Genomic DNA, 27,755 nt, shown 5'->3' with positions numbered 1-27,755 from the left:
GATCTGTTTTCTAGATGCTGCATTCTCTACCAACTGAACTTTCCAAACTGCCTTCAAAGGCAGCCCCACATTCTGCAATTTACAGTAGTGTAGCTTGGATGTAACTAAAGTATATAACTCTGAAGCTTCTCTAAAGAGGACCACAGTTGCCTAACTAACTTAGCCACCTATTCGGAAGTGAGACAGCTGGCACTGAAGCTGTGTTCAATCATGCATAAAGGTTAGGTGGCCTTGGGGAGGTTGAGGTGAGGCCTTACTCTTCACTTTGTTTGTTTTTTTGATCCATTTGCTTTTTTGAATAGATTCAGTGGTTTGTATGAGAGACCTCATGAGAGAGAGACATGAACTATGATAAACCAATCTTCATTTACCTGCTGCAATATCACCCACAACATTGCAAGGAATGGAGTAATCTGATTTCCCCCCTCTGAAGCCAATAAACAAAACAGCTTTAACTAGCACTAGGAAAAGAAGGGCTGTCTTCTATTAAGTTTTAGAAAAAAAGCTGGATTTTATTTTCCCATCCCTGTTTCTTTGTTCCGTAATTAGTATAGCATAGTACTAAGCCCAAAACATGCTATGAAAATCATTTTTATAAAATCAAATAAAATCAAAATGTTTAAACTTTTTACTATTGATTTGTTCACATTGAGTGAACTGCTAAATCAAATGTTTTAAATTACTACTTTTTGTTTTGCTAGTCTTTTTCCTTTTTAAAAAAATCTGTAAGCATTTATTAAATTGTCTGGGTAATTGTGGAGAACCAAAAGTAATAAGAGGCAGCAAGCATAAGTAAACCAAGATATTTTATCCTAAATATGGCCAACTCTGTCTACACAATCCAACAGCAAAAGGTTCCCCAACTTTTTAAAATATATGTATTTCAGCTGACATTATAGAGTAGCACCTGTAAAGTTGCCGAAATGGATGAAAGCTATATAAGAACTGACTGTCTACACTAACCAAAATAACACAAAAAGCCTCTCACTGAAGTATCTGAAGCTTTCCTTTTCCCTTAAATGTAATATTCCGAGGTAAAACATGTCCATTCTGTTCTATAAAAATTATAGTAATGGCACAATGATCCTCACCTCGTAAAGGTTGTATTTTTTTCCTCTCCAAGCAAAGTTTAAAAATCATTGGCAATGATTTTCTATTGCCACATACACCTGTAAAAACGAAATGCTGATTTACAGTAAACTGAAGTCATCACATTGCATTTTGTCACAGCTATTCCTTTGTGGAACCAGAATGCCCTGGCAGAATCTCATTACCATTCTACTTTGAAAGACATTACATATTTTTTGGGGGGGGGGATGTCCCAGAGATTAGATAAACGTGCCTAAGCTAGAATCTGATAGTTGCTTGTTTTATCTCTTGCTGCCAACCATCATTGAAAACAAATACTGTATTTTCTGTTTTTCCACTGCCCCCCAATAACCCCACACTTTCTCTATCTACAACAGGAAAGGGAAGCCTGTGGCCCTCAATATGTTGTTGGACTCCCATCAACCCCAGCCAACATAGTCAGAGATCATGAAAGGTGTAGTCCAACAACACCAGGAGGGCCACAGGTTCCTGATTCCTGATCTATAGTTAATTAAGCACTACAACGGCAAATTGTTGGAGCAATGTCATTCTTGCACCCTCTGATTTTTTTTAAAGTCCTAAGTCCCAGAATTTTAAAAAACAAACGTTAAATACATTCTTCTAATTTTGCTTTTACTTTATTTTACCACAACTGGTCAGCAAATAAAGTTTCCTGAATAGTCCATTTCCAGAACGCAAGTATGGAAATACTTTTTAGATACCACCTTCCAGGAGCAGTTGGTGTGTTGGGTTGGTAGAGCTGACCTCAGTGCCATGCCAGCTGCTCCTGCCATCTTCCTTTGAAACACACTGTGCAGCTGAAAACTCTTTTAGAGTCTCAGCACTAGCAACCAAATCTGGTTCATTAAAAGATATCACCTGGATCAGTTTCGCTCTTACATTGTCTGATGCTGACAAAACAATAAACACATGCAGTGATAAAGTATACTGTCCTTTCCAGCCAGTAAGTATTCCAACATTCAGCAATTTATCAGTTTCTCTTTCTCATTATTAAAGAACCAGATAGTGCCTCATTCCTATACAAGTCTGTTATGACTTCTTTCTACCAAAAAAACCCCTCCTTTAGCTGCTTCCCTCTACATGTACAATATCTTTCCTCTTCTTCCCAAGTATCTCCCAGCTCACTGTCACCACTTCATTATGTCACATCATGCAATAGATACACCAAACACCTCCACTATTTCTGCTAGATAGAAGTCTCTTGAAACTTCCCTTAAGCTCCTTATTCTTCTCCATTTTCTACTAATATACAGCAAGGGCAAGCTACTTTGGCTTAGCTATAATTCCATATTTGAGGAGATTCCATTAAGTGGGACTCACCAGATGAGATATATTGGATCCACTCTGTTTTTCTTACACAAATTGTTTTTTTATAGGGTATTTTTGCAACCCACCTAATAATTATTAGTAGTCTAAGAAGGGGGAAGTTTTTATTGGGAAAATGTTACAGAGGCAAAGGGTTAAACATGCTACCTCAACCCTTGCATGAAACTGCTGCACATCACATGCACTTTGGCCCTAAGGCAGAGGTGGGAACCAACAGTCTACAAGCCCACAGCGTGATTTTGTCTGGCTCTCTGGATCTGGCTTTGATGTTGTACAAACTGCGCACATGTAGCTCCTTCCTCTGCAAGGATATTTGACAAAAAATGAGAGAGAAATGCCTAAGCAGAAAGGTAGATATGAGTTCCTTGGCAAAAAGTGCCCATATATTTTACAGCGGCATGCATCAAGATTTTGACATGCAATTGCATTTTGAAGTGTTATGCCTTTAATAGCTGTAAGCTAGGACTTTCTGTTCAGCTAATGCATGGACATTGTTTGCATTCTTCTGCTAGGATTACTGAATTATTTTTGCATTTTGCACAGTCAGGACAGATAAAGAGAGCTCCTGCTCCACACACACACCCCAAAAAACTTTGGGGAAACAAAGTCTAGCAAAATGAAGGTGAAACTTGAGTAGACTTACTATCTAAATATTTGTATCTTGCTCCATGGGAAATAGCTGTGCATGCACGTGTGTGAGTGATTGTGTGTGGGTGTGCCTCTGTCCACTACTGGAGTGTGGCTTATGACAGCTTTCCTTCAGGGTAATTTATTTAACATAATTTCAACCCATTAAAACCAGCAAACACAATTTAAAAAGAGTTAAAGGAATAGATAAAACCACAACAGAAGCAGTAATAACAATTATAATCAAAACCTGACCCAGCAGTCAACCCCCACTACTGAATACACTTCTGGTGGAATAGGTAAATTCTCAACTGGCACTCATCAGTGTCAATACCAATCACATTTTAAGGGGAAGGGCATTCAATAGTCAGGGCACCATGGCAGAATAACACCCCTTCCAGCTGCTGTAAATAGTTTTTTCTGGTATGTGGAATAACCAGGACTGCATCAGTTGCTGATCTTGATGTAGGAGGAGACACTCCTTCAGATATCAAGGTAAAGTTGTTTAAGTTTTCTAAGTCACTATTATCTCCTTCAACCTGATGTGGTAGCAGATTGGACGTAAGGGCAATTATCTTGGGATTGGTGGAATAATGTCATAAGGAGCTGAACCAGTCAGTCTCCAGACCATCTTCAAGAGTAGCCCCTCATAGAATACATTACAGTAATGCAATTGATCCATTACAGTAATGCAATTGATTGCAGTAGTTCCCTCACCATCTGCTGGATAGCTACTTGAAGATGCAATTCACTATCATGCTGTATGCACAGTCACGTACTTGTACAAATGTGTGGTCATCCTTGTGACTAGACTTACACCACTTGCACTCCAGCTATTATTTGTCTTGTTCCATAACCTGTAGCTCCCCAGAAAACCTGGGGGAAAGGTGTGACAGTCCTCTCCACATCTCACCATACAAAACAAGACCAGGGGCTCAACACGATCGCTAGTTCTGTAAACAAAAAATTATAAGAATTCAGAAATCACTTCCACAAGTCTCCTGGTGTGGACCATCCTACTAGGTCCTGCAGAGAAGAACTGCCAGCATCAGTCCATAATCTCCTCCAGTTCCAGACCACCCAGCCTCAGCTCTGCGGCAAAGACTAGAACAAGGACATGACCTGCACTATGTGTTGGGGCCATAGTGTACTGAGACATCCCCATGGTTATCATGGAGGCCATAAAATCCCGAGCTCACCCACTCAAGGTTGTGTTGGTGTGTTCATTGAAATCTTGCAGAACAATCATCTGGGAATTCTCCAACATCTTTCTTAAGACTACCTCTGCCAGCTTGGACAAGGAAGCTGCTGGGAATAGAGTGGGTGGGTACACCATCAGCATTCCTATTTGTCTCTCTGGCCCAATGTCACATACAGGCTTGTTTCAACTAGCTATAGTAAAAATTAACTACAGTTTGTCCAGAGCTTGTAAGATTACTTTTAAAAAGCAATAAATTACAGTTACAATTGCATGGCCCCAAAAGTAGTAATTACCGTTACAATTGCAATTGCTCTGAAAGTAAAAGATTACTTTTTCTCAAAAGTACTCACTACAATTGCAATTCAGTTTTTTTTTTTAAATGCCTACAAGGTGCTGGCCTTGGCTACTGCACATCTTAGCCTAAAACAACATTAAAAATAAACACACATACAGAGGTAGTAGAATAATTCTTTTTGTTCATAAGGTAGCAATAGTGGTCTCTCTGCTGGTAAGGGATGTGGGGAGGGAGGCAGAGGCCACTACTCAGATCATTGCATGCCAAACCAAGTGAACCCCCCTCCCACTCAGCCAGCCAGCACAATCTCTCTCACTTAACTACCTCCTGGACCCTGCCCTGCCACCAACTAAGGGACACTCACCCAAGCAAACATTTTTCCCTGAGAGGCAAAAAAGGTAAAATACTGCAAATGCAGCACAGTAGCCAGACAGCAAATCCAGCGCAGTAGCCACTTTGTGTGCCAAGTGCAAACTTAGTATTCACACACACACACACACACACGTTGTCATCTTTCACCTACACAGTTCTTTATCTCCATTCTGCTGCTGCCTCCTTCTCCTCCTTTATCCATGTTCTTGCCCTCCGGCTCCTTTTCCCCTCCACTCCATTCTTTACCACCACCATCCATTTTTTAAAACAATTGTTTTCTCCACTCCACCTCATCTCACTCCCCACCTCCTACCTCGTCACCTCCTACCCACCTACAGACTATGAGGAAAGAGCGATGCCGCACAGAAGCCCAGTTTGAGGCACATGATTTTCATCCACAAAGCAGAGGAGCAGAAGACTTCCCCTGCTCCCCCCCCAAAGTAATGCCCAACAGTAATGCTGGAAACATTACAATTACTCCACAAAAGTAATAAAATTACTCCTAGTTCTATTACAATCAAAATGTAAAGGAATTACCCACTCGTTCCTCAAAAATTAATGAATTACAAGTAATTCGTTACTTGTAACTAATTAATCCCAAGCTCTGAGTTTGTCTGAGTGCAGACAAGGCAAACCACAGTTAATCTAAAATGGAAGCAAAAGCTGAACAACTCCTCACATCTGCACCAGAGGCAGAGAAGGAAGTGCTCAAACATGAGTCTTACTGTGGCTTATTCTTGTAATATGCAACTACGGTTTAGCATTATGTCCAAACTGATGTCTCTGATTCTTAAGATCTAGTTCCACATTAGTCTTTATGGATGAGTGAAAAATCTTACACTGGAAGCAGTATCTGAAAATACACTTCAGTAGATATATTTGATATGTGAAACTCTAATTATTATAATTAGTATAATATTTGCATATATATGTTGGCAGCTGATGAAGGCGGAAGCTGAAACGTTTCGTTAATATAATAAAAACCTCTGTCTGGTTAATCTCAATTACGTTTATATATATATAAATATAGGGATCCAGAGCAAGCTTGAGTGAAGTTCTGTTTGTTGCTTTCAAAACTGTCTTATCTGTATACCAAAGCAATTCGCATCCAACAACGATCCAGTCTTCTTCATTCAAGTTCTCCACCATGCACAACAACCACCCAAGGTATGCAATGTTTTTACAAGAGAAGATTACAAAATGCCAACTTACTATAGAGCATCTTAAAGTATATGTCCTTAAACATTATCCCACGAGGCCTTGAGATCTATAAACCAATTTCTATTCCAGAAAGTATCCCTTTATGTCTAAATTGGCACATAGAGAAACATCAGCTGAGCATATTCCTTATTTCTACGATTATTAAGCAGAATCTTCTGAAAATCAAGACCTTGAAACATGCACTACAGCAGGAATTAATGTTTCAAAGAAACATTCTAACACTATGCGACTATGAACGCCTCCTGTATCTGCTCCATAAAACGGAACAGACAACTTTTATCAATGTCCATGCCACCAAAAAGAAAAAAACTCAAAAGGGATATTCTAAGATATCATCTTCCTCTTATTCCATCCAATTTAATAACACAGTGTTCTATATATAAAAAAATATTTTCATGTACTACAAGAGCAAAAGCTAACCGCAAGAAAAAGAAAAACAGGAGATTCAAAAGAGTTACTCCAAAAACTTCCACATGTATAACAAGATCACCTGACATAACTTACAGAAATGACTCCACAACAATAATAGATCTCACTGCAGGCAAAATGTCACCTAATGAAATTAGGCTTCTATCCAAAGGCCTCAACTTCTGCCCAACACCTAGAGAGCACAATATAGCACAGATGAAATGTGACATCAAAGCATTTGAAAGGAGATGCAGATTGGCTGAATTTTTTTATGATGACTCTAAGAACAACATAGACCTCTACAATAGAGATCCTCTACTGCAGTTTCTGCCACCTAAAACTTGGACACCGAACATTAACAGGAATCCAGTCCTAGAAACCTTTCTCTTATCAATAAACAGAGTCATCAGCAACCACACACCAACTCCTACTCACAACAACCTTTCAAAAGAAGAAAGAATAGCCCTAAGGAACCTTCAGATGAGAAGGGATGTTGTCATCAAGCCTGCAGATAAGGGTGGTGCTGTTGTGGTACTTAACACTACAGACTATATAGCAGAAGGTCAAAGACAACTAAAGGATGAAACAACATATAGATTTCTTGACAAAGACATCACCACAGATCTCAATACTCGTATCATTACATCTATACAAAACCTTACAAGTAGGAAACTTCTTAAAGAGGAAACTGCTGATCTTGTTAATCCAAATCCCACCCCTGGAAGGTTTTACATGCTGCCTAAAATCCACAAAGCCAACAATCCTGGTCGCCCAATTGTCTCAGGTAACAACACAGCTACTGAAAGGATTTCTCTGTACATTGACTTAAATTTATAAAACTTGGTGCAAAACCTCCCATCGTATATCAAAGACACCAAGGACTTCTTGCTTAAAATTGAGTCTTTAAAGAAGCAGTATCAATTCCACAACAATACTATACTAGCTACTTTAGATGTCACATCTCTTTATACCAATATACCACATAATGATGGGATTCAGGCTTTAAATGAGTTCCTTAACACCAGAGATATGAACAATCCTCCAACAGAGGTTCTCACAACTTTAGCTACGCTAGTCCTGACTTGTAACAACTTTACATTCAATGGAGAACACTACCTGCAACTACAAGGCACAGCTATGGGGACTCGCATGGCTCCATCATATGCAAATCTCTTTATGGGTAAACTGGAACAGGAGATCCTCAAAAAGGCCATCAACAAACCACTTATATAGTGGCGATACATTGATGACATCTTTATGGTCTGGACGAATGGTAAAGAGAGTTTGGAACAATTTAAAAATTACATCAACTCTATCCATGCCTCTATTAAGTTTACATTTAATAGTACAAATGACAATCCGCACATCCCTTTTCTGGATGTCCTTCTTACCATTGAAAACAACAAAATAGCCACTGATCTCTACAGCAAACCCACTGATGCCCACACCTATTTAAACTGGAAATCCTGCCATCCTAGGCATATAAAGAAGAACATTGTGTATAGCTTAGCTCTGAGAATCAAACTTAATTGCAACACTGAAGATAAATACCAGAGAAGGATCAGTGAACTTAAAGAACACCTTCTTCGAAGAGGATATTCTCCACATATTATGAATTGCAACATCCACCGAGCCTCCATCCACCCAGAGAAAACCTCCTCCATCATACTGAGGTGTCAAAGAGCAGAGAGCAACGGATTCCATTTGTGGTAGATTTCCATCCAGCATCTCCTAACTATCACCGAGCAATCAAGGAGAGCTACCCATTGCTGGCAAAATCTGAACATCTTACCAGAGCCATCAGCAGGCCTCCTGTTATAGCATTTCGCCAACCTCCTAATTTGCGCAGACTGTTGGTGAGAGCTGTGCTTAAGCCACCTATCACCAATCCAGGGTCTCTTCCTTGTCACTCCAAACGCTGTGTCACCTGTGTGTACCTCAGGGAGACAGCCACTTTTACAAGCACTAGGACAGGCAGGATATATTACATCAAACAGAACATCACCTGCAGGTCCTGCAATATAGTTTACATCATCGAGTGCAAAAGACCAGGATGTCATATCCAATACGTAGAAAAGACAACTGACCTACGCACGCGCTTCAGGAACCACAAGCCGGCAATCTTGACAAAAAAAGGGGAGCAACCAGTTGCAAAGCATTTTAACATCGAGGGTCACAGCCTGTTGGACTTTTCCATTACAGCGATAGAGATGCCAGCAGATCCAGCAGCATTGACCAAAAGGGAGAACTTTTGGATTTACTCTCTGGACACATTGGCACCACATGGCCTGAACCTGGAGGACAGTACCACCACTACTTAGCTTCTGCAAATGAAGCCCCTCTGAGCATTCCATCCTCCAAGCTCTATAACTGCCACCTTGGTAACAGCATTTGTATGTTGGCAGCTGATGAAGGCGGAAGCTGAAACGTTTTGTTAATATAATAAAAACCTCTGTTTGGTTAATCACAATTACATTTATATATATACATATATATATATATATATATATACATACATATATACATATATATATATATATATATATATATATATATATATATATATATATGAGGACATGATAATTAAAAGTTACCTCAGTTAAGAACATAAGAAGAGCCTGCTGGATCAGGCCAGTGGCCCATCTAGTCCAGCATCCTGTTCTCACAGTGGCCAATCAGGTGCCTGGGAGAAGCCTGCTAGTAGGACCTGAGTGCATGAACACACTCCCCTCCTGAGGCTTCCGGCAACTGGTTTTCAGAAGCATGCTGCCTCTGACTAGGGTGGCAGAGCACAGCCATCATGGCTAGTAGCCATTGATAGCCCTGTCCTCCAGTTGCTGCTGTATGAGGAATCTAATGGCTTCCACTATCCCCAGAACAATTTTTTGCTAGCCTATCATTTCTTCAAATGACATGGATTAATTTTTGAAGCAAGGGTAAAAACAGCGGTCACAATCTTCTCCATGGATCTGATCTTCTAGCTCCAATGTCTGTCCCTCTATTATCACATTCACCATAATAACAGTGTCTGTGTCCTAGTTGTCACAGCACATGCTTTATTTTTTTTAAAGAAATCCTCTTTCTGCTACAAGTATTTGCAATGCTGTGACATTTATAATTCTCTTTATCCTCCAGCAATGCTTAGATGCCATTCATTGGAAATGAAGTGTGTGTGGAGAGTGTGGGGAGATATTCCCCTCTCAGGAAGTTCATTTTTTATTTATTTAACAAAATGTATATACTGCTTACTCTACAGAAAACATGTAAGCAGTTTGCAAAGAACTTATCAAAGAACACTGATAAAAGCAAAAATTAAAAGTTGTCATAAAAATGTCAAAATATAAATAAAAACAGCAATTTTAAAATAATTGTACATAATAAAATATGTTAAAAATTACTTGTTAAAATTACATGCTTGGGATGGCTTGCCAAAACAAAAAAAAAGTTTTTAGCAGGTATTTATTTTGTTTGCTCTGCTCCCAAAGCCATCACACAGCTGGTATCTAAGAAACTCAGTCCAAAGGCACACCAATCATGTGTGACTACTGTGGATATCTTTCCCAGAAGGGTATTGTGGTATAGTGAAGGACACTAAAGTTGCAAATCATAGCTGGATAAATAAAGTGTGATAAATAAATGTTCAATCAGAGGGCTATCACTGCTAAATAAACAGGCCCAGTAGAAGTCTACTGAGCAACCGACTTGGGTCAGGTCTTGGCCTGTCCTAGGAAAAGGGATGAGGAAGCTCACGAGAAGTAAAACAAATCTCATGTGAACAGGAATTCTTTTTTCTTTCTTTCTTTAAGATATTTGAATGTCTTTATTTAATATATTTTAGGCCACTTTTTAGTTCTAAACTCTGGAGAGTGTGTTTTTAAAAATAAAGTACCAACAGAACCCTAGAACCCACAATGGGTAGAGAGCAAAAAAGAAACTTTTGGTACAATGCACGATAGCTGCACCTGACTACAGTTACTAATGTAATTAAATGTGACTGTTACGTGCAGCATCATATATTCCCCCACCCCTTTTAATAATAGTAGGCATGTGGGAGGGGTTTTTCTCAGGACGGAAGCATATCCTCTGCTGTGGTCCCAGCTAAAGCCCCCTCCTGCAGCTGCCCTTACTCTTCTTAACAGTAATTATGGCAAATGAATTTTCATGGGAACTGCAGCATGGCAGGAACAGGTTTATTTATTTATTTTATTACATTTATATACCGCCCCATAGCCAAAGCTCTCTGGGTGGTTTACAGCAATTAAAAACAAATATACACATTTTATAACACAAAAAAACAATTTAAAAACAGAAATTTTTTAAAAAATTAAAAACAATTTAAAAACACATGCTAAAATCTCCTTCCCACATACTACACTCCTGACATAAATGAGCACCAAGCCTCCTGTTTATTAATTGCTTTAATAATACAGCAGGAAGGTATGAACTTCATGCCATGCTGAGTTTGGCCCTAGAGTTTTCACTCACACTTTCCATCTCTTATACAGAATAAACAAGATAGCACAAACGCATGCAGTCTTATATGGACTAGCTATATCTGCTATGAATCTGCTATGTACTCAATTTGCAATACTATCTTAGCAGGCAGTTCAGACATCCAAGGATGCTGTTTGCATTTGATCACATTTACAGGTGATACACAGTACTTCTACATAATGAAGAAACTTGGCTAAGAATATGTGTAGGTCCTTCTGTCTATTGATGTATCATAATGTGTATCATGGTGTGGCATTTTTTGCAAATATTTTTATTTGATTTATCAGACCTTGTAGAATATCAGAATGGGGAAGTTTTATAATTTATTTCTTGTACCTTAAAATGGATGATTACATTTGTTCATAGATCATTTGGAAAGAAACACACAGAGCTACACATGCTCAGAAACCTATGTATGATATGTAATATCATTTTTTATGAGTATGAATTCTCTTCAGATGCATCAAAAGATACATCCTTGTCAAACTGTCCTTTTAAGTCAAATTTATTTGTGGACAATCTTTCCTTAGGCTGATAATGTACTAAAGAATTTGACATGTCCCCATAGATTTGCCAGTCTGGGATGAACTACCAGAGGCTTCCAGAAAAGAACTAGGCTTTCTGAGCCACGTTATGTGTGTACAGAATGCAATTAACTGACACAGGCATAGAAATCCAGTGTAGCCTATGTTCATTACTGTATAGGTCAAAGGTACAAATGTAGCTCAAAGTGTGATATGTAGGGTTGCCAGGTCGGAACCATCCAAAAACCTGAGAAAATGGGGGCGGGCCCTAGTGACGTCACAGGGCGGGCCCTAGTGACGTCACGGGGCGGGCCCTAGTGACGTCATGGGGCGGGCCCTAGTGACATCATTAAACATGATACATTGTATCAACCACAGTTGCTTGGAGCATACCATTCAAAAAAAATTCTCTGGAGATTAAAATAGAAATCTTACCTAAATTAGGGTGTTCCTAGGTCCATCTGAAGTGACAAGGTCATTCTTTCTCACAAGCTTAGGGTGATGCAAAATGGAAATGGACTGCCTTCAAGTTGATCCCAGATAGGGTCTTCATGGTAAGCAGTATTCAGACAGAGGTGGTTTACTATTGCCTTCCTCTGAGTCTGAGAGGCAGTGACTGGCCCAAGGTCACCCAGTGAGCTTCATGGCTGTGTGGGGATTCAAACCCTGGTCTGCCAGGTCACAGTTCAACACCTTTAGGGAACATTTAATCTAGCTTACTTGCTTCTGGCAAGAAGGGTTTACGTGCCCTCAGGCCAGGCCATTATTGGAAGAAAGAAGCTCAGTGTTGCAGAGATGTTAGATGGGAGCACAGATGGATGCCCCTGAAGGCAGCAACTGTAAAGATGCTTATTAAGGAACTAAGCCCCATAGAACTCAATAGGACTTACTTCTGAGTAGATACGGTTGCAGCCATGTTAAGGACAAGGGAGGGCATTCTAGGCAAGCAGTTGGCAACTGCCTGTCAGCATTGTGCTGTTGCTAAGACTTGACTGGGGATCATCCACAAAGTTATCCATAAGGCACTGCAACTTTATGTGTTGGCTGGCTACTGCAGTGGGTGTCCCCTAATATTTATGGCCATACAAGCAGGGTGAGTGTAGGCAGCAATTGCCTTTCTACTTTACGAGGCCTTATATAGGACCGACAGGCAGCAGGAGAAAGGGGAGGACCAGAAAAAGAAAAAGAACAAAAATAAAAAGGAAGAGAGCACCTCCTCCTAAGCAATAAGCATGTGCACTGTGCAGAGCGCCTCCCTCCGTTTCCCCCCGAAGCCGCCGCACCCAGCCTCGATGCCAGTGCCTTCTGGGCCAGGCAACCTTGGTGATCTCTGGGCCGCTTCAGCCCCGGCACCTCTCTGCCCTCCCCCCCGAGAAAAATCAACTCATTTGAAATGTGGTGTTGGAGGAGAGCTTTGCGGATACCATGGTCTGCAAAACAGACAAATAATTGGGTGTCAGAACAAATTAAACCAGAACTATCACTAGAAGCTAAAATGATGAAACTGAGGTTGTCATACTTTGGACACATAATGAGAAGACATGATTCATTAGAAAAGACAATAATGCTGGGAAAAACAGAAGGGAGTAGAAAAAGAGGAAGGCCAAACAAGAGATGGCTTGATTCCATAAAGGAAGCCACAGACCTGAACTTACAAGATCTGAACAGGGTGGTTCATGACAGATGCTCTTGGAGGTCACTGATTCATAAGGTCGCCATAAGTCATAATCGACTTGAAGGCACATAACAACAACAACAAAGTTCTTTCCCATTCATTCCAACAACAGTTTGGGGTTTTTTGTTTGATTAAATTTGATTTCCACCACCACCAAGTAGTGCTTCCAACTATCCCACACCCATACAGTAGAAGGCGGCCTGCTGCTCAGACTCTCCCATAGTTTGATGGAGTCTTGCTAGCCAGGGCATCACATCTAATTAGATCATACAGCTCTACTCCCAAAAGAAAACCAAGCAAATACTGGCAGCAGTACTTTTCAGCATCTGCAATTATATAGGTTAGTTACAAATCCCTAAAGTCCTGGATCCTCATCTCTGATGAAATGTACCCATTATTTGCCATTACATCCCAGATGTCTGAGAGAGGGAAAACCCATATTATATAATCCGGTCCACTCTCCTCACCATTGCCACTGCTTCCTGCTATATCCTCTTTCCTGCATGCACATCTGTTCCACACAGTCCATGTTTTGGCTTGTTGCGACTGACCTTTGGTCAGGACCCATTTTGGTACCCTTTTCTTCTAGTTGCTCCATGAAATCCTGACAGGCAAGGAAGATTCCTAGGTCCTTGGGTTTGGCCCAGAACCCCTTTGGGCTAGCAGCACAAATATCTGGGCTGTAGGACCTGTCATGGTGGATGGAGGAAGGAACGAAAGAAGGTGACAGAATGCCACACGAACACCACACCACCTCTTTCCTTCCTAATCTGCTGCCAATGCTCCCCTGACCTCCTCTTCTTCCAGGCATATTGAACCCTGCAATGTGCCTGGAAGTGAAGGATATGTGGAACAGCGTAGAGGCAGCAATGGCAAAGGAAAGAGGAGGAGGCAGAGTGGTGTAGTGGCTGCAGCTGCGGCGGTGGCAGTGGCAATATGCCTGCCTGTGTCCACACTGCATTTTGGCCTAGCTGGCACACTTTCACACCCCCAGCAGCATCGATGAACAATCTGCTGCACACGTCAGGAAGGAGGATGGATGGTGGTGACAGCAGTAACGTGTCATATCCTCCTGTGCCACTTTTCAGGTTGTTTGGTCTGTGCTGAGTGAAGCTGATGGGGCCAAGGAAGAGATACTGTGGGCGCCGCCACCACTGCTGAGCTCCATTGCGGCCACTCCCGCCCAGCGGCGCCCACAGCATGAGGAGTGAAGCAGGCGTCCTTTCCAGAGGAGGGGAACCAGCTCCGGGGCCAAGAAGGAGCCGGCCCAGCCTGGCCTCCACTGCCACCACCTCTTCACGGCTCCTGCTGAGGCTGCCAGGCCACTCGGATGCTGTCTTGGGAGCGGTTGCTAGGAGACGGCGTCCGAGCGGCCTGGCAGCCTCAGCAGGAGCCGTGAAGAGGCGGTGGCAGTGGAGGCCAGGCCAGGCCGGGCCGGCTCCTTCTTGGCCCCGGAGCCGGTTCCCCTGCTCCTGAAAGGACGCCCGCTTCACCCCTCATGCTGTGGGCGCCACTGGGTGGGAACGGCCACGATGGGGCCCCCAAGGAAGAGATGCTGCAGGCGCCGCCGCCACTGCTGAGCTCCATCGCAGCCACTCCCGCCCAGCTGCTGCTGGGGGGTCCCTGTGGGGGCGGTGGCTGGACGGGCTCGGTGGCAGTCCGAAGGCCTCGCTTGAGTCAGGTGGAGGAACGTCATCGTCGTCCTCTGTCTTCTTGAGGCAACTGCAGATGCTGCTTCCTCCTCCTGCGCCTGCGCCTCACTGGGAAAAGGTGGGTGGGCGGGAAGACGCTGCTTCCTCCTCCTGCACCTGCGCCTGCCTGGGAAAAGGCGGGTGGGCGGGAAGAGCCTTCAGCAGCATACGCATGGATGAATCACACATGTGTGCCTGAGGGAGATACTCAAAAGCCAGAGATCAACGTCTTCAAAGAAACTATGGCCGGAGGCCGGAGACGGCCCCCTTTTGCCAGAGACTCCGGCAGAAAACCGGAGATCTGGCAACCCTAGTAATATGGCATGTCAGAAAACTGAGTCAGAATGCAAAGGCCATATTGCTAACCATATACTCACTATGAAATGTATGACGAAGCTGAGAAGCCTCCATCCCAAAAACAATCAGATTTCACAACACAAAGCAGCAAACATAGGTAGCTTGCTCTCAGTGTAATCTCCCATTACAGAAATTAGATAATAGGCCAGAGCAGAGAAGGCTGAGCAACTTCAGACATTTCATTCAGTGGTTCCCCTTCCTCTTTCTTCATCAAGAAGTCTATTGCTTAGGGCAGAACTATACATCACTGGAGATTTGGAGCAGCCAAAGAAAAGGATATTTTCTTGATGTGCTCTGTTCTCCCTCTTTGTAACATACGGTGAAGTTTACATTGTGTCATGACATCATGGTGATGTGAATTTCTCACCCATGTCAACACCATTCACTGAAGTGGAGTGGGAGTGACTCTCACCATATGCTACTGTCATGATACAAGAGAAATGATTCTACAGATAATGGGAAGATAGGTGAGAATCTAACACAGAGAAGCCACTTTGGGCAAATGCCCCCCAGTCTCCCTTAATGCGCAGTTCCATTCTAACATTTCTAATTTCTTGAATTACTGCAGTGCAATATTACTGCAATATTTTTCCCTGTTACATTATTGTTATTCCTCAGTATAATAGTATAAAAACTCTAGCATTTAACAAACCATGAATTAACCATCAGTCATGCAAGCAGCATCACCCACATTGTATTTCTAGCCCTTTTCAAATTACTGACGCATCGGATGTCCCTTTCCCTACATCTTTATAATACCAGTTCTCTTGCTGATCTCACTGCCTATGTCCCATTTTCTCTTGCACAATAACATAGTACATGTCAACCTTGATAATAAAGCTAGAATTTGAAAGGGGGGATAAAAAAGCCATATAAAATATCACTTATGAAATTTTAGAGCTCAAATTTGCAAAATTCAAACCTCAACAAAAAACTGTACGCTAGCAAATTAAAGCCAATTTGGAACGGTGTCCAAAATAATAATAAGGAAAAAATCCGGCCTGGGTGTTACGCACAAATGTAAAAAACAGCAAGGATGAAAATACCTAAAACTTATGCAATGTCAACAGATAAAACAAATATGCCTGCATGTCTGCATTGTTATATAGTTAACTGTACTATTTAATTAAACCCAACTAGAAAACCTGACAGAAGTATTTATGAATTGAAAATATAAATATTTATACTCAATAAACTAAAATAAATAAAGCAGTTTCTACATACAACTGTACAGTTAATGTTCCATAAAAGGACTGGGAAAGTCTTCCAGGAAAAGCCTTCTTAAACAAAAACAGCTTTAATAGCCACCTCGATATCAAGATGCTATTTAGATACTTATTTTGAGCAATTACTTAGAACCCATGAGCAAACACTGTTGAATATTAATCCATATTTAATTACTGGGAAATGATGAAATGGACATGTTATTTCATTAGTCCTGATAATTTCAATTACTAATCTGACATACACAAATTAGAAGTAAATTACACTTCTATAGTACAGGTTTGTCTTCTTGCTAATTTTCTTGAGGAATTGCCCAACTCCACAACACTTGCATGTCAAACATGTGCCTGGGTATATGTGTACATGTGCCCACTGATTATCTATTTTGCTAAAAGAGGAGTTCAAGGGATGACATAGGAGATGGAAATTAACTCTGCAATAGAGTACTTACTGCATTGAAGTTGGGGAAAAGATTGACAGCTGCTGCAGTATCCAGAGGAAATGGAAGAAAATGTTTGATATCCAGCGGAGGCTGCAAGGGTGGGGCTGGAGGACGTACCAGGGCTGGAAGAGCAGGGCTCTGGCATGTACCTCCTATACAAAGAAAAAGAAGACAATAAGTGAAATCATACATATATTGTTAATCTTTATTTTAGATACTAGGCACTTAAACTAAGTCAGTGAGAAATGTCAGCCATTACTGTCATTAACTTGGCAATCTGGCAGGAAATTCTCCCCATTGCACCCACCAGCTCTTCAGCTGTGCTAAAGGATCATGACCTTCTATGGAGGCAACAACAGCTGCAAGTTTGGCCAAGGACATATTTTTTATTTCTACCAGTTCATATGCCATGAGTATATTGTTTGGTCAAAGACACAAAGTACAGGTTTATATCTTTCTACCAAGTCTAAAGAGTTCAACACAGATAGTTATGTAGTTCTGAGAAGCTCACTTGTGTGGATCAACTGGGTGTTTTCTCCTTTGGGACCTTTAAAGAATGACCGTGGGCCTTATTTCCTTCCTCTTTCTGCTTGTCTGTACCAAACAGTGCACCAATTAAGGGAGAGTACAGCCAAATAACCAGGCTCTATTTGATCTGTCTTGCAAAGCCAAACACACATTTAGGACCCCATGAGGGGGAAAGCAGCTCAGGAGGCAGGGATGTGGAGCAGAGAAGAAATGGGTAAGGAACAGACTGAATAGCTCTTCCCTACTTTTATGCACCATATCATTCCTCCTTAAGCAGCTTGTCCTCAAAAAAATGGCTGCCCTGATTCACTTAGATATTAGGGGTTTGCAAAGATTTGGATCAATCCCAAATCAATAACCAAAGTGGGACTACTTCAGACACATTCAGGGTCTGACTGACAGGTCTAGCTTCTAATCAGAGGAAATAATTTTACCAGATCTCTCTAATCACAGTGTTTGGGGGAAAGGATATTGAAGTAATATATCACCTTGTTCTTGTCTCTGTGCTCTTTGCTAGTTCTCCCAGTGGTGCTTGCTTAAAAACTGCTGCACGTTTCAGTCCTTCTGCCTCTGTGCTATGTACCCACATATCCACTGCTGTCTAATCAATGTTGCACTTAGCTTTGATGACTTCTGCTGCCAATTTAACAGAACACAAACCTAAAGCTGTTTTTTGTTTCATTCATGATAACTCCAAGTCCTTGCCTCCTTGCACATCACTTTCATAAGGGCACCTCTACAATGTATGCTACTTTAATAATAATATTGTCCACAAAATCAAAGTGAGGGAAGCAAATCCTTTTTGGCTCTTTCCCCCAATCCAACTTTAAAGGTCTTCAGTAGAAAGAAAAAGCCCTGCACACATTTGTCTGCAATATAACTGGTTTCTTACCTAAGGGCATCTCTCTCAGGCATGCTATTTTCATACAGATTGCCTGCAAATCAATAGGGCAGATTAAATGAATCTTTTTTTAACCACTCCAAATGGTAAAGGATGCTGTTGCAGGAAAACTGCTCCAATTATATTTTGCACTATTAATCTCCTCAAAAGGTGCAAATTTCACCTAATGCTGACAAAACAAAAAATTAAAAACTCATAAGACTGTTCTCTTTTGGGGGAGGGGGAGGAATCAAAGGTCCCCAACATAAAACTCCCTTCACCTATTACGCTGTAATTTGACAGATGTTATCCCTGCTAGAGCAGCTATTATACCTGCAAATTTCAATCAATCAAAAGAGGGAAATGTTATAGTCATTTCCCCCCATAATAATGGACAGGGGAGGCACACATTCCAAACTGGAATTTAAATTTTGATTCTGAGCTGAATTAGAGAGCCTCCAAAGTGCTTTGGACTGAATTAGGCTATTTCCTGAAGCAGTGTCAGAACTGAATCTCATGGCTGGTGCATGCCCGTTACAAAATTTTGTGTGTAACATGTACTTAGGCCAGCCTTTCCCAACCAGTGTGCCTCCAGATGTTGTTGGACCACAATTCCCATCTTTCCTGACCATTGGCAATGCTGGCTGAGGCTGATGGGAGTTGTGGTCCAACAACATCTGGAGGCACACTGGTTGGGAAAGGCTGACTTAGGCTCTTAGCTTAGATTCCTACACAACTTTTCCTATAAAGTATCTTAGAATGTGGTAAGGAACACAGGCTGAAGTGCCCCTTTCTAATTCCTATATACCTTCCGGGAAATACTTGAAATACATGCCTGACTCCTCGGAATGGGTATCACTGTGGACTGTTTCAGGTAGGGCTGAATTAAATGTTGCCCCCATTTGCAAGCAGCGAATTTGGGAGACCAGAATTTTCAGGATGGCAATTCTTTACAAAGTTAAGTTAATACAGTAGAGCCAATAGCATGGCAGTTCTTTCCCCTCTTTTATTAAAACTCTTTTAATACCACTGCCTATTGGCTTTATTTTTGTAGCAGCCATTAGTTTTCATAGAATACTGTAATGATTCTATGTCTGAGCATTCTGGAGGGAAAAAACTGATGGCCACTTAGAGGATCACCACTTTACAGCCGGTGGTACAAAAATATTTAAAAAGAAAAAAAGAAAAAGGACTATTACATTGTTGCCTCAGACATTATCCTCATTTTGTGATGGTCAAGCTCTTTTCCCAAAGACTGCACTGAGATTTCTTGTTTGAGAACTTTAAAAAAAAACTTATGGGGCTTGTGACATCTATCCTAAACATGTCTGCTTAATATAAGGTGCAACTGGAGCTTTCCATTGTTGCAGCAAAGGCTGCCCATTATGGTATGAACAGAAAGAAAAAGCTCTTAATTTCATGTAACAATAAAAAGGAAATTTATGTTTGTAAGAATTTTAAAGATTCTCTCTTCACTCTTAATGAATGAACTCATGTATTTATCCAAAATAATAATGGGGCTTTACATTTAACTTCAAAGGCTAATTTTACCAAGAAGCCCAAATAACTGAATAAGAACCTACTGTTTTTAAAAAAGGAACACAACATGATGTAAGGCCATTTTCTGAAATTCCAGCCAAAACAATTTACAACCCCTAGTGGACTGTTGTCACAGGTTTGGGTGATAAAAGAATTGCCTTGCAGTTCTGGTGAGTAGGCCTCCCCTATTAATGCTGCGTGTGAGCAGTTCTCTGGGACCCAGATGGAAACGAAGCGATTCCTTTGCACACTGATAAGCAGGCACCTGTTTAACATGGTCATCAGTTTTACTTGTTGTTTGTCCCTTGTCACAGACCACAACATATTCAGTTGTTTGGAAGCTGGGAATATTCAAGTCCTATCTCTGCTTACAATGACTCCCATATTTTTGGTACATTTCCAAAACATCAATTCACTGCTAATTAAGATTCTTTGAATCCTAGGATATTCTTAAAATATGTCTGCATTCTTTTAATCTGACAGGCGGGCAGAGAGTCCAAAAACCTAAAGCAACAACAAAAACAACATTCCGCTAACAAAATTCAATTGGGATCCCCCTCCCCACTGCAAATATGCCACTGAAAGAAAGGATGGGTGGAAGGTAAGAAATTTGATTCTTTCCTAAGAGGTTCTTTTCCCACTACAATTCTTACATGAAGTCATTGGATGGATTCACTTCTAATAAGTTAAATGCAGCCAGAAAAGCTCTTAACCAGACCTGTGTTTTAATACTTCTAACTGGAGGCTTACAGCACATGATTAAATTAACCTGCTATATCAAATTATCAACTTTTGGTAGGAAATCAGCAGGAGACCCCATTATGTGACAACACATTCTTACAATTGTTTCAGTTGCTCCCTAAAATACCTGACAAAAACGTTTAGTGAAAAGGAAGCATTGCTTTTATAAATCAAGAATATAAATAGATGGTTCATATTTATTTCACTGACTTCCTTAGACTCTCGTGATTTACAATACTTGTGAAAGTGGAAATTGAATCCGACCTTTAGAAGAGGGCCATTATGGGAGGAGAGACGATGAAAGGATAATACAAGAAGTCAGCACTCATCTTAGGCAACCAGACAGGCATTTATTAGCTGCTTAAATATTGGCTAAATTGACCTGGGGGAGTCAGAAGCATTTAAGGCACGACTGTGAGAAACCTGTCTAGATAAACTGTTTCTTTGATTCAGTACTTCAGTGCAATAATTGCACAAAAGAGATTAAATAAGAATACTATGAATGACTGTGATAGAATATAGAAGAGGATGGGTAAACCTGCAACCCCCTAGATATTCTCAGACTACAACTTGTATCACACCAACTATTGGCCATGTTGGTTGGGGCTCATGGGAGTTCAAGTCCAACAATGTCAGGGCAGCTACAGATCATCCACTTCTAATAAAGAGAGTTTTATCTGAGTCAGCACTCATCTAGTATCAAGGGATTTGACTAGCTCAGCCTTTCCCAACTAGTGGGCCACCAGATGTTGTTGGACCACAATTCCCATCTTTCCTGACCATTGGCAATGCTGGCTGAGGCTGATGGGAGTTGTGGTCCAACAACATCTGGTGGCCCACTAGCTGGGAAAGGCTGGACTAGCTGAACAGTAAGTACCTTGAGAATTCCCAGGAAGATTAGATAGGGTTTTTATAAATCCAGAGTTCCCAACAAGACATTCCCCAGCTCTCACGCAAAGACTTTGTCCATGTTTATAAATTCATCATCTCTTCTGCATCCAGCAGGCCACAGCCTTCTGAAATCAAGGTCATAGAACCTAGGCTCTCCATAGAACCATATTCGGCATCCTGTGGGTCCTACATCACCCATTCAAACAAAGTCAGAACACCCCAGTTATCAATGCCACTAGATACACTATGTAGAAAATACAAGCTGAAGTTTCACAGAAATCAAAATGTTGGCTTGGCTGCTTAGACCTTGGTTCTTTAAGAAACTAGAAAAACCAAAGCACTTGGTAGAACTACGGAAATTCATTGTGGCCCACTAATATTTTGGTCCTCAATTAATGACACACAATTGCTGATACAACCCGACTGCATATTTTATAGTTTATCCAAGCCTTGTCTGACAGTAATGTGCTACATCTGTCTGGCTCCTGATCATATTGACCATGACCACATCTGTGAGTGACAACTCTATTAACATAACAGTTCCATGTCCAAGAATAGCACTGGTAGTAAAAGCTCTAATTTCCCCCTTGTCCTAAAGATCTGCTCCATGGCTCTTACCCAAGGCAGTATGAAGGGCTATATATGTAAACTGGCAAATCTTTTATGTGAAATAGAAACAGGACTGTGAATGTGAACCCCAGTTTTCAAAACCTGTCATACTGCTGTCATATTGGTAATCTTAAATGAGGGAGATATGCAGGTCTCACAAATTGCTCTCTGCCTCTGGAAAACTGATAGCCCAATGAGCAAATGAAGTGATAGCGGACTATGTCCACCAAGACTCTTTCCTTCCCCATCAGTAATCTGACAGCTTAGTCTGACTTTGAATTTATTTTAAAGAAATGAGGTCTGAATAGCAGTAGATACACTGACTTAGGCCGCCCTACCCTTTTCCCAGAGGGAGCTGAGGAACCGCTGCACTGTCACAAAAAGCATCCCAGTACTTGCTCAAGGAATGGAGGGGGAGTGGGGAGTCAGTGAATGTACTAATAAATAAGCTTGCTCGCTTTATAGCATCAGTACTGGATTTTTAAAAAAAGTTAAAAATGAGAAGAGTCACAGAATGGCATATAAGAACTCATGTATGAGTGTGTGTTGTCTTTTGGCATTTACATCACATGCACTACCCAATTGTTCTCTGGACTCTCAGCTTCAATTTTTTAAAAAATTAAGTTTCTAGGTGGTCTGATTCCCGAGATATACACCAAAACGTCAACTGCCACCCCGCATGACTGTTAAATCTGTTTTACAGATCTTTAGAACAGCTCCTAGCTCTAACTACAACTCCCATCAGCCCAATCCAGTGGCCATGCTGGCTGGGGCTGATGGGAGTTGTAGTTTAAAAAAGCAACTTTTTCAAGCTCTGGCTCTAACCCCACCCTTTCAGGATTGTAGCCAATAAATGAAGCCAGGTTGTGACTTGTTGATCCAGGCATGCCTAGGCTTAATTTCAACGGCAGAAAATTGTGGCTTTGAGGTTTTGCAGTTTGAATAATATGGCTCAAAGTTTTTTTTCTCTTTTGTGCAAGAATCAGACCCTGGGCTATGAAATATGAAAGTATTTAATCCAATACTTGCTCTCCATGTACCTGGAGTAAACCCCATTGAACTCCATTAGGCCTTATTTTTGAGTAGACATGGTTAGGATTGTGCTGTAAACTAATGGGACTTTTGAGTAAACATAGACAGACTTGTGTTTGTGTTGTAAATCTTTCTCTTCCCCTCCAATTCTATTTTAAAGCAATTAGGCAGGGTTTACCTAGGTATCACAGTTTTTATTATGTAGGAAACTAATACTGATTTTTTTAAAAAATGTTCCTCAATGACCAACTGGTTAGACAATAAACTATAATATAGGCTGTATTTTTACACCTGCAAGTGCGTGTGCGTGTGTGTGTGTATGGAGCCTTTCCAATCACCAGGTAGGGTTGGTGATTGGAAACCAAGGCAGATCACAATAAGAAATAAATCCCTTTAAAAACCAATAACCATAAAAAAATAAACAGTTACAAAACAGCTTAAAGTGGCATGATTCTGAATTTTGGGTTGGGTGAATGAGGTTTATTTATTTTTATTTATTTTTATTTATTTTTTTATTTATATCCCGCCCTTCCTCCCAGTAGGAGCCCAGGGCGGCAAACAAAAGCACTAAAAACACTTTAAAACATCATAAAAACAGATATTAAAATATATTAAAACAAAACATTTTTAAAAACATTTTTTAAAGCTGTGACTCCAAAATTTATTTATGTATTTTATTTACAACAGTTATAGACTGCTTTATTGTAAAAAATCTCAAAGCGGTTTACAGAAAGAATTAAAACAATAACATTATTGGCATTGACAGTTAAAGACATGGACTGAAAAACATTCAAATTAATAAAACCAATGATGAGTTAAAAACAGATTTAAAAACACAGTAGCTTTTACATATGTGGATAGGCTCGCCTAAACAAAAATGATTTTAGTAGGTGCTGAAAAGAGGCATCTGCCTAATGTCAATAGGCAAGGAGTTCCAAAGCGTAGGTGCTGCCACTTTGTTGTTGTTCTTATGTGCCTTCAAGTCAATTTTGACTTATGGCGACGCTATGAATCGATGGCCTCCAGTAGCATCTGTCATGAACCACCCTGCTCTGATCTTGTAAGTTCAGGTCTGTGGCTTCCTTTATGGAATCAATCCATCTCTTGTTTGGTCTTCCTCTTTTTCTACTCCCTTCTGTTTTTCTGTATTGTCTTTTCTAGTGAATCGTGTCTTCTCATTATGTGTCCAAAGTATGATAACCTCAGTTTCATCCTTTTGGCTTCTAGTGATAGTTCTGGTTTAATTTGTTCTAACATCCAATTATTTGTCTTTTTCGCAGTCCATGGTATGCGCAAAGCAAATATGTGTCCAAAGTCAGAGGAAGGCAATGGTAAACCACCTCTGAATACCTCTTACCATGAAAACCCTATGAACAGAGTATCCAAAATGCTGCCACTTTACAGGACTGATTTCTTACAAGAGGAGAACAAGTACTATGTGGCACCCATAACATGGAAAGCACAGCTTGAACTTGGCCTGGTAGCAAATCAGCAACCAATGCAGTTTTCAGAGCAGAGGTATTATGTGCTGATAGGATCTCACTCATGTCAGCAATCATGCCGCAGCATTCTGCATTAACTGACTGGCTGTAAGGATTTTTTTAGTTTTGGTTTTCGGTTATGAATCCTGACTGGTTGTGGGATGCTAAGTTGTCTGCCTTACTCATAGGAATCTTATTGTGTTTGGTATGGTATTGCATTTAGGAAAGCATCACAGTATTATTACTCACTGGAATTGGGTTGGCTGTCAAAGTGAATCTATAGCAGCCCACAGGGTAGACAGAAAGGGTAGAGAATCTTCTTACTCTTACTTATTTCTCAGACCTCTTTCTGAAGTGAAGGGTCAAATCTGTAAAGAAGTTTGGAGCAGCCACATTAAAAGATAAGGGCAGGGTATTCCAGGCAGGGGGTTGCCAACCCTGCTTGGATATGGATGTCTTTGCAGAGGATCCCTAGTCAAGCTTTACCAACAGCACAATCCAAACTATATCTACTCAGAAGTAAGTCCTGTTGAGTTATATGGGGGCTTAGTCCCTTAGTACGTGTGTTTAGAATTGCAGCCTTCAGGGGCATCCACCTTTACTCCCGAATGCTCCCATCTAACATATCCACAACACTAGGCTCCTTTCTTCCTACAGTGGCCTTCTGGTGACTGGCCTGGCCTGAAGGCACTTAAATCCTTCTTGCCGAAAGCAAGTAGGCTAGATTAAATGTTCCCTACCCAGGCTCCATCTTTTAGCTAAGATGTCTAGCTTAATTTCCAGTCAGATTTTTTTTAATTGTATGCTCCAAGCAACTGTGATTGATGCTTAATGTGTTATGCTTTATGACATCACTTGGGCCTGCCCCATGACATAAGTGGTCCCGCCCCTAAAATCTCAGGTTTTGAGATGCTTCTGACCTGGCAACCCTATTCAGCAAGTAAGCATATCTGCTAGTGATGGGATCTGCACCCACTGCATATCCCCCATGGATCTGCACCCACTCCCATCCCCATGGAGAAGAAGGAGAGTAGGGGGTCCCAGGCCAAATGAAAGAGAGGAGGCCTCAGCAAGAGCCTCTGCAGGGCCAGACCGTGGAGGAGGAATAGGAACAGGAAGGGGAAGCACCACACTACTACCACCCCACAGTCAGAATTAAGCAGAGTTTTCACCCACCCCAGCCTCTGTTGTCCCGCAGTGTGGTCCCTCGTCTTCCTCCTCTGCAGTCTAGCCCTGCTGAGGAGGCTGTTGCCGAGGTCTCTGCTCTATTGTTCTGCCTAGACAGCCCTCCTCTCCTCCCTTCTCCTTCTCTGTGGTAGCAGGTGGGGGTGGGGGTGACGAATCAGAGGGGGCCAGGGGATCACCTGAAAAGAAGTAATGGGACAGCGTCCTCACATATGTTGACAGGACTACACACTTAGCTTTAAGTAAAATCTAATTCTGCCTCAGTGTAGTAAAGACTTTATGACACTGAAGGTCCCCAATGATTCTTTCATTTCTGTTTGATGCTACATCTGGAAAGTGTAGGATCCAGACAATTGGATACAGTAACAGTAACAGTATTTAATAATGGTAAATAAAATGTTATGAATATGTAAATGAACAAAAAGAAGATATTTTCACAGCCATGAAAACTTGAAGCTCCTAAACTGCTTATGACATTAACACATTTTTTAAAGATGCAAGACAATGTGACAGAAGTCCAGCGCCGCTCATCGACGCGAAGCCTGGGCGGGCGGCGCTTAGTTGCGGCTAGAAGGTGAAGCCGCAGCCGCCATTTGAAAGAAGGGCAGTGTCGCATGTCGCACACAATAGGCGCATGCAATGTGCTGCGTGGAGGGGCGGAGCGACAAGAGGCTTATTTAAGCCCGTGCCACCCCTCCCTCCTCTTTGCCTTCGAGACGCCCAACCCGCCCTCCCTCTTTTATTGGTGTGACCAAGGTCGCTTCAGGGCTGAGTAGGAATTTTTATCCTGCCCACCCTAGTTGGCGCGCAGGTTTTTTGCCTGCTCCACACTGTGAGAGGGGGACAGAATTGGGTTAGGGGGAGTCTCGATTAACAGGTGGATTTGGCTAATTTGGATAATTTGACATACTAAAAATACCCCGAATGGGGCAAGTTTAGGTTATGAATGCGGGAAGGTGCGGGAAGGGAATTAGGTAAAGATCAGCTAGGTGGCCCCCTTAGGCACCTTTGGAAGTGACTGGTAGTTCCGGATGCCTGTTTCTCAGGGTTTTACGGCCCAAGGGCAGGATATGGGCTGCTTTGGGGGCCAACTTACTTCATCCACCCGAGGGTTGTGCGGCCCTGGGGTGTGGTAATGCAGGAAGGCCCCCCTACTCACCTACAAGGTGTGGCCAGGGCAAGGGGTAAGCAAAAGTGGCTTGCCCTTTGCCCCAGCAGGGGCTGGTCGCCCAAGAGCTGTGGGGCAAGCTGATTGCCTAAGGTTTAGTCCTGCACCTAGGTTTCCCCTCTGCAGGTCGCTTTAATGGGTTTTGTTATAGTTTAATAAAGTGGCCCTTTGTTTCAACCATAACTGCTGTTGTTTGTGCTTTATTTCACCCATTGGCTGCAATTTTTTCACGTTTATGTAAAATACGCACTCAACATAATAAAAAGTAATGTGTTTTATTGTTACATAGATAACTTTTATTGCCTCATGTAAAACTTGTACTTACAATATTCATTTCTTGAACTATAGATGGTTATGTGTGTGTAATCTATTTGCAATTGACAAGCACATCCATCCATGCTTTTCTAATGGATTATTTCAAATTTTACTCCAAGGAACTCAATAGGGTACTCTTCTTTCGATTGTCCTTTGTGATTTTTAGAAGCAAAGACAAAAGGTCACTAGGACAAGAAAAGTCCAATTGATTTATCATTGCTCAAAGCTGTTCATCAGTGCTCCATTCTTGTAAAAACTATTCTCGTTTTTTTAGCAGTGAGAAGTACTATTTACATCTCACCCCTGTTAACAGTTTGTTAACATCTTGGGCAGCTGCATGTGCCATTTTCTGCTGTGTGTGATCTAGACAGAAAGAGGAATTTGCTTCCTGGGAATCTATAGATCCTATCACAGTAAAT

The 27,755-nt window shown here is 41.4% G+C and overlaps 1 protein-coding gene across 5 annotated transcripts in view; it reads right to left on the bottom strand.

Annotated features, from left to right (window-relative positions):
- ZNF385D (zinc finger protein 385D) overlaps window positions 1–27,755 on the bottom strand; it is a 708,505-nt gene that overhangs the window by 226,808 nt on the left and 453,942 nt on the right. For all 5 annotated transcript variants that reach the window (XM_061586269.1, XM_061586273.1, XM_061586272.1 and 2 more), the window contains one exon: window positions 16,977–17,119. In XM_061586269.1, the coding sequence (XP_061442253.1) occupies window positions 16,977–17,119 (143 nt within the window). The remainder of the gene's footprint in view (window positions 1–16,976; window positions 17,120–27,755) is intronic.

Source organism: Rhineura floridana, chromosome 10 (genome assembly GCF_030035675.1).
Source record: "Rhineura floridana isolate rRhiFlo1 chromosome 10, rRhiFlo1.hap2, whole genome shotgun sequence".
NCBI lineage: Eukaryota > Metazoa > Chordata > Lepidosauria > Squamata > Rhineuridae > Rhineura > Rhineura floridana.
Note: the sequence above shows the minus strand (reverse complement) of the source record. Positions and strands in the feature narration are given on the sequence as shown.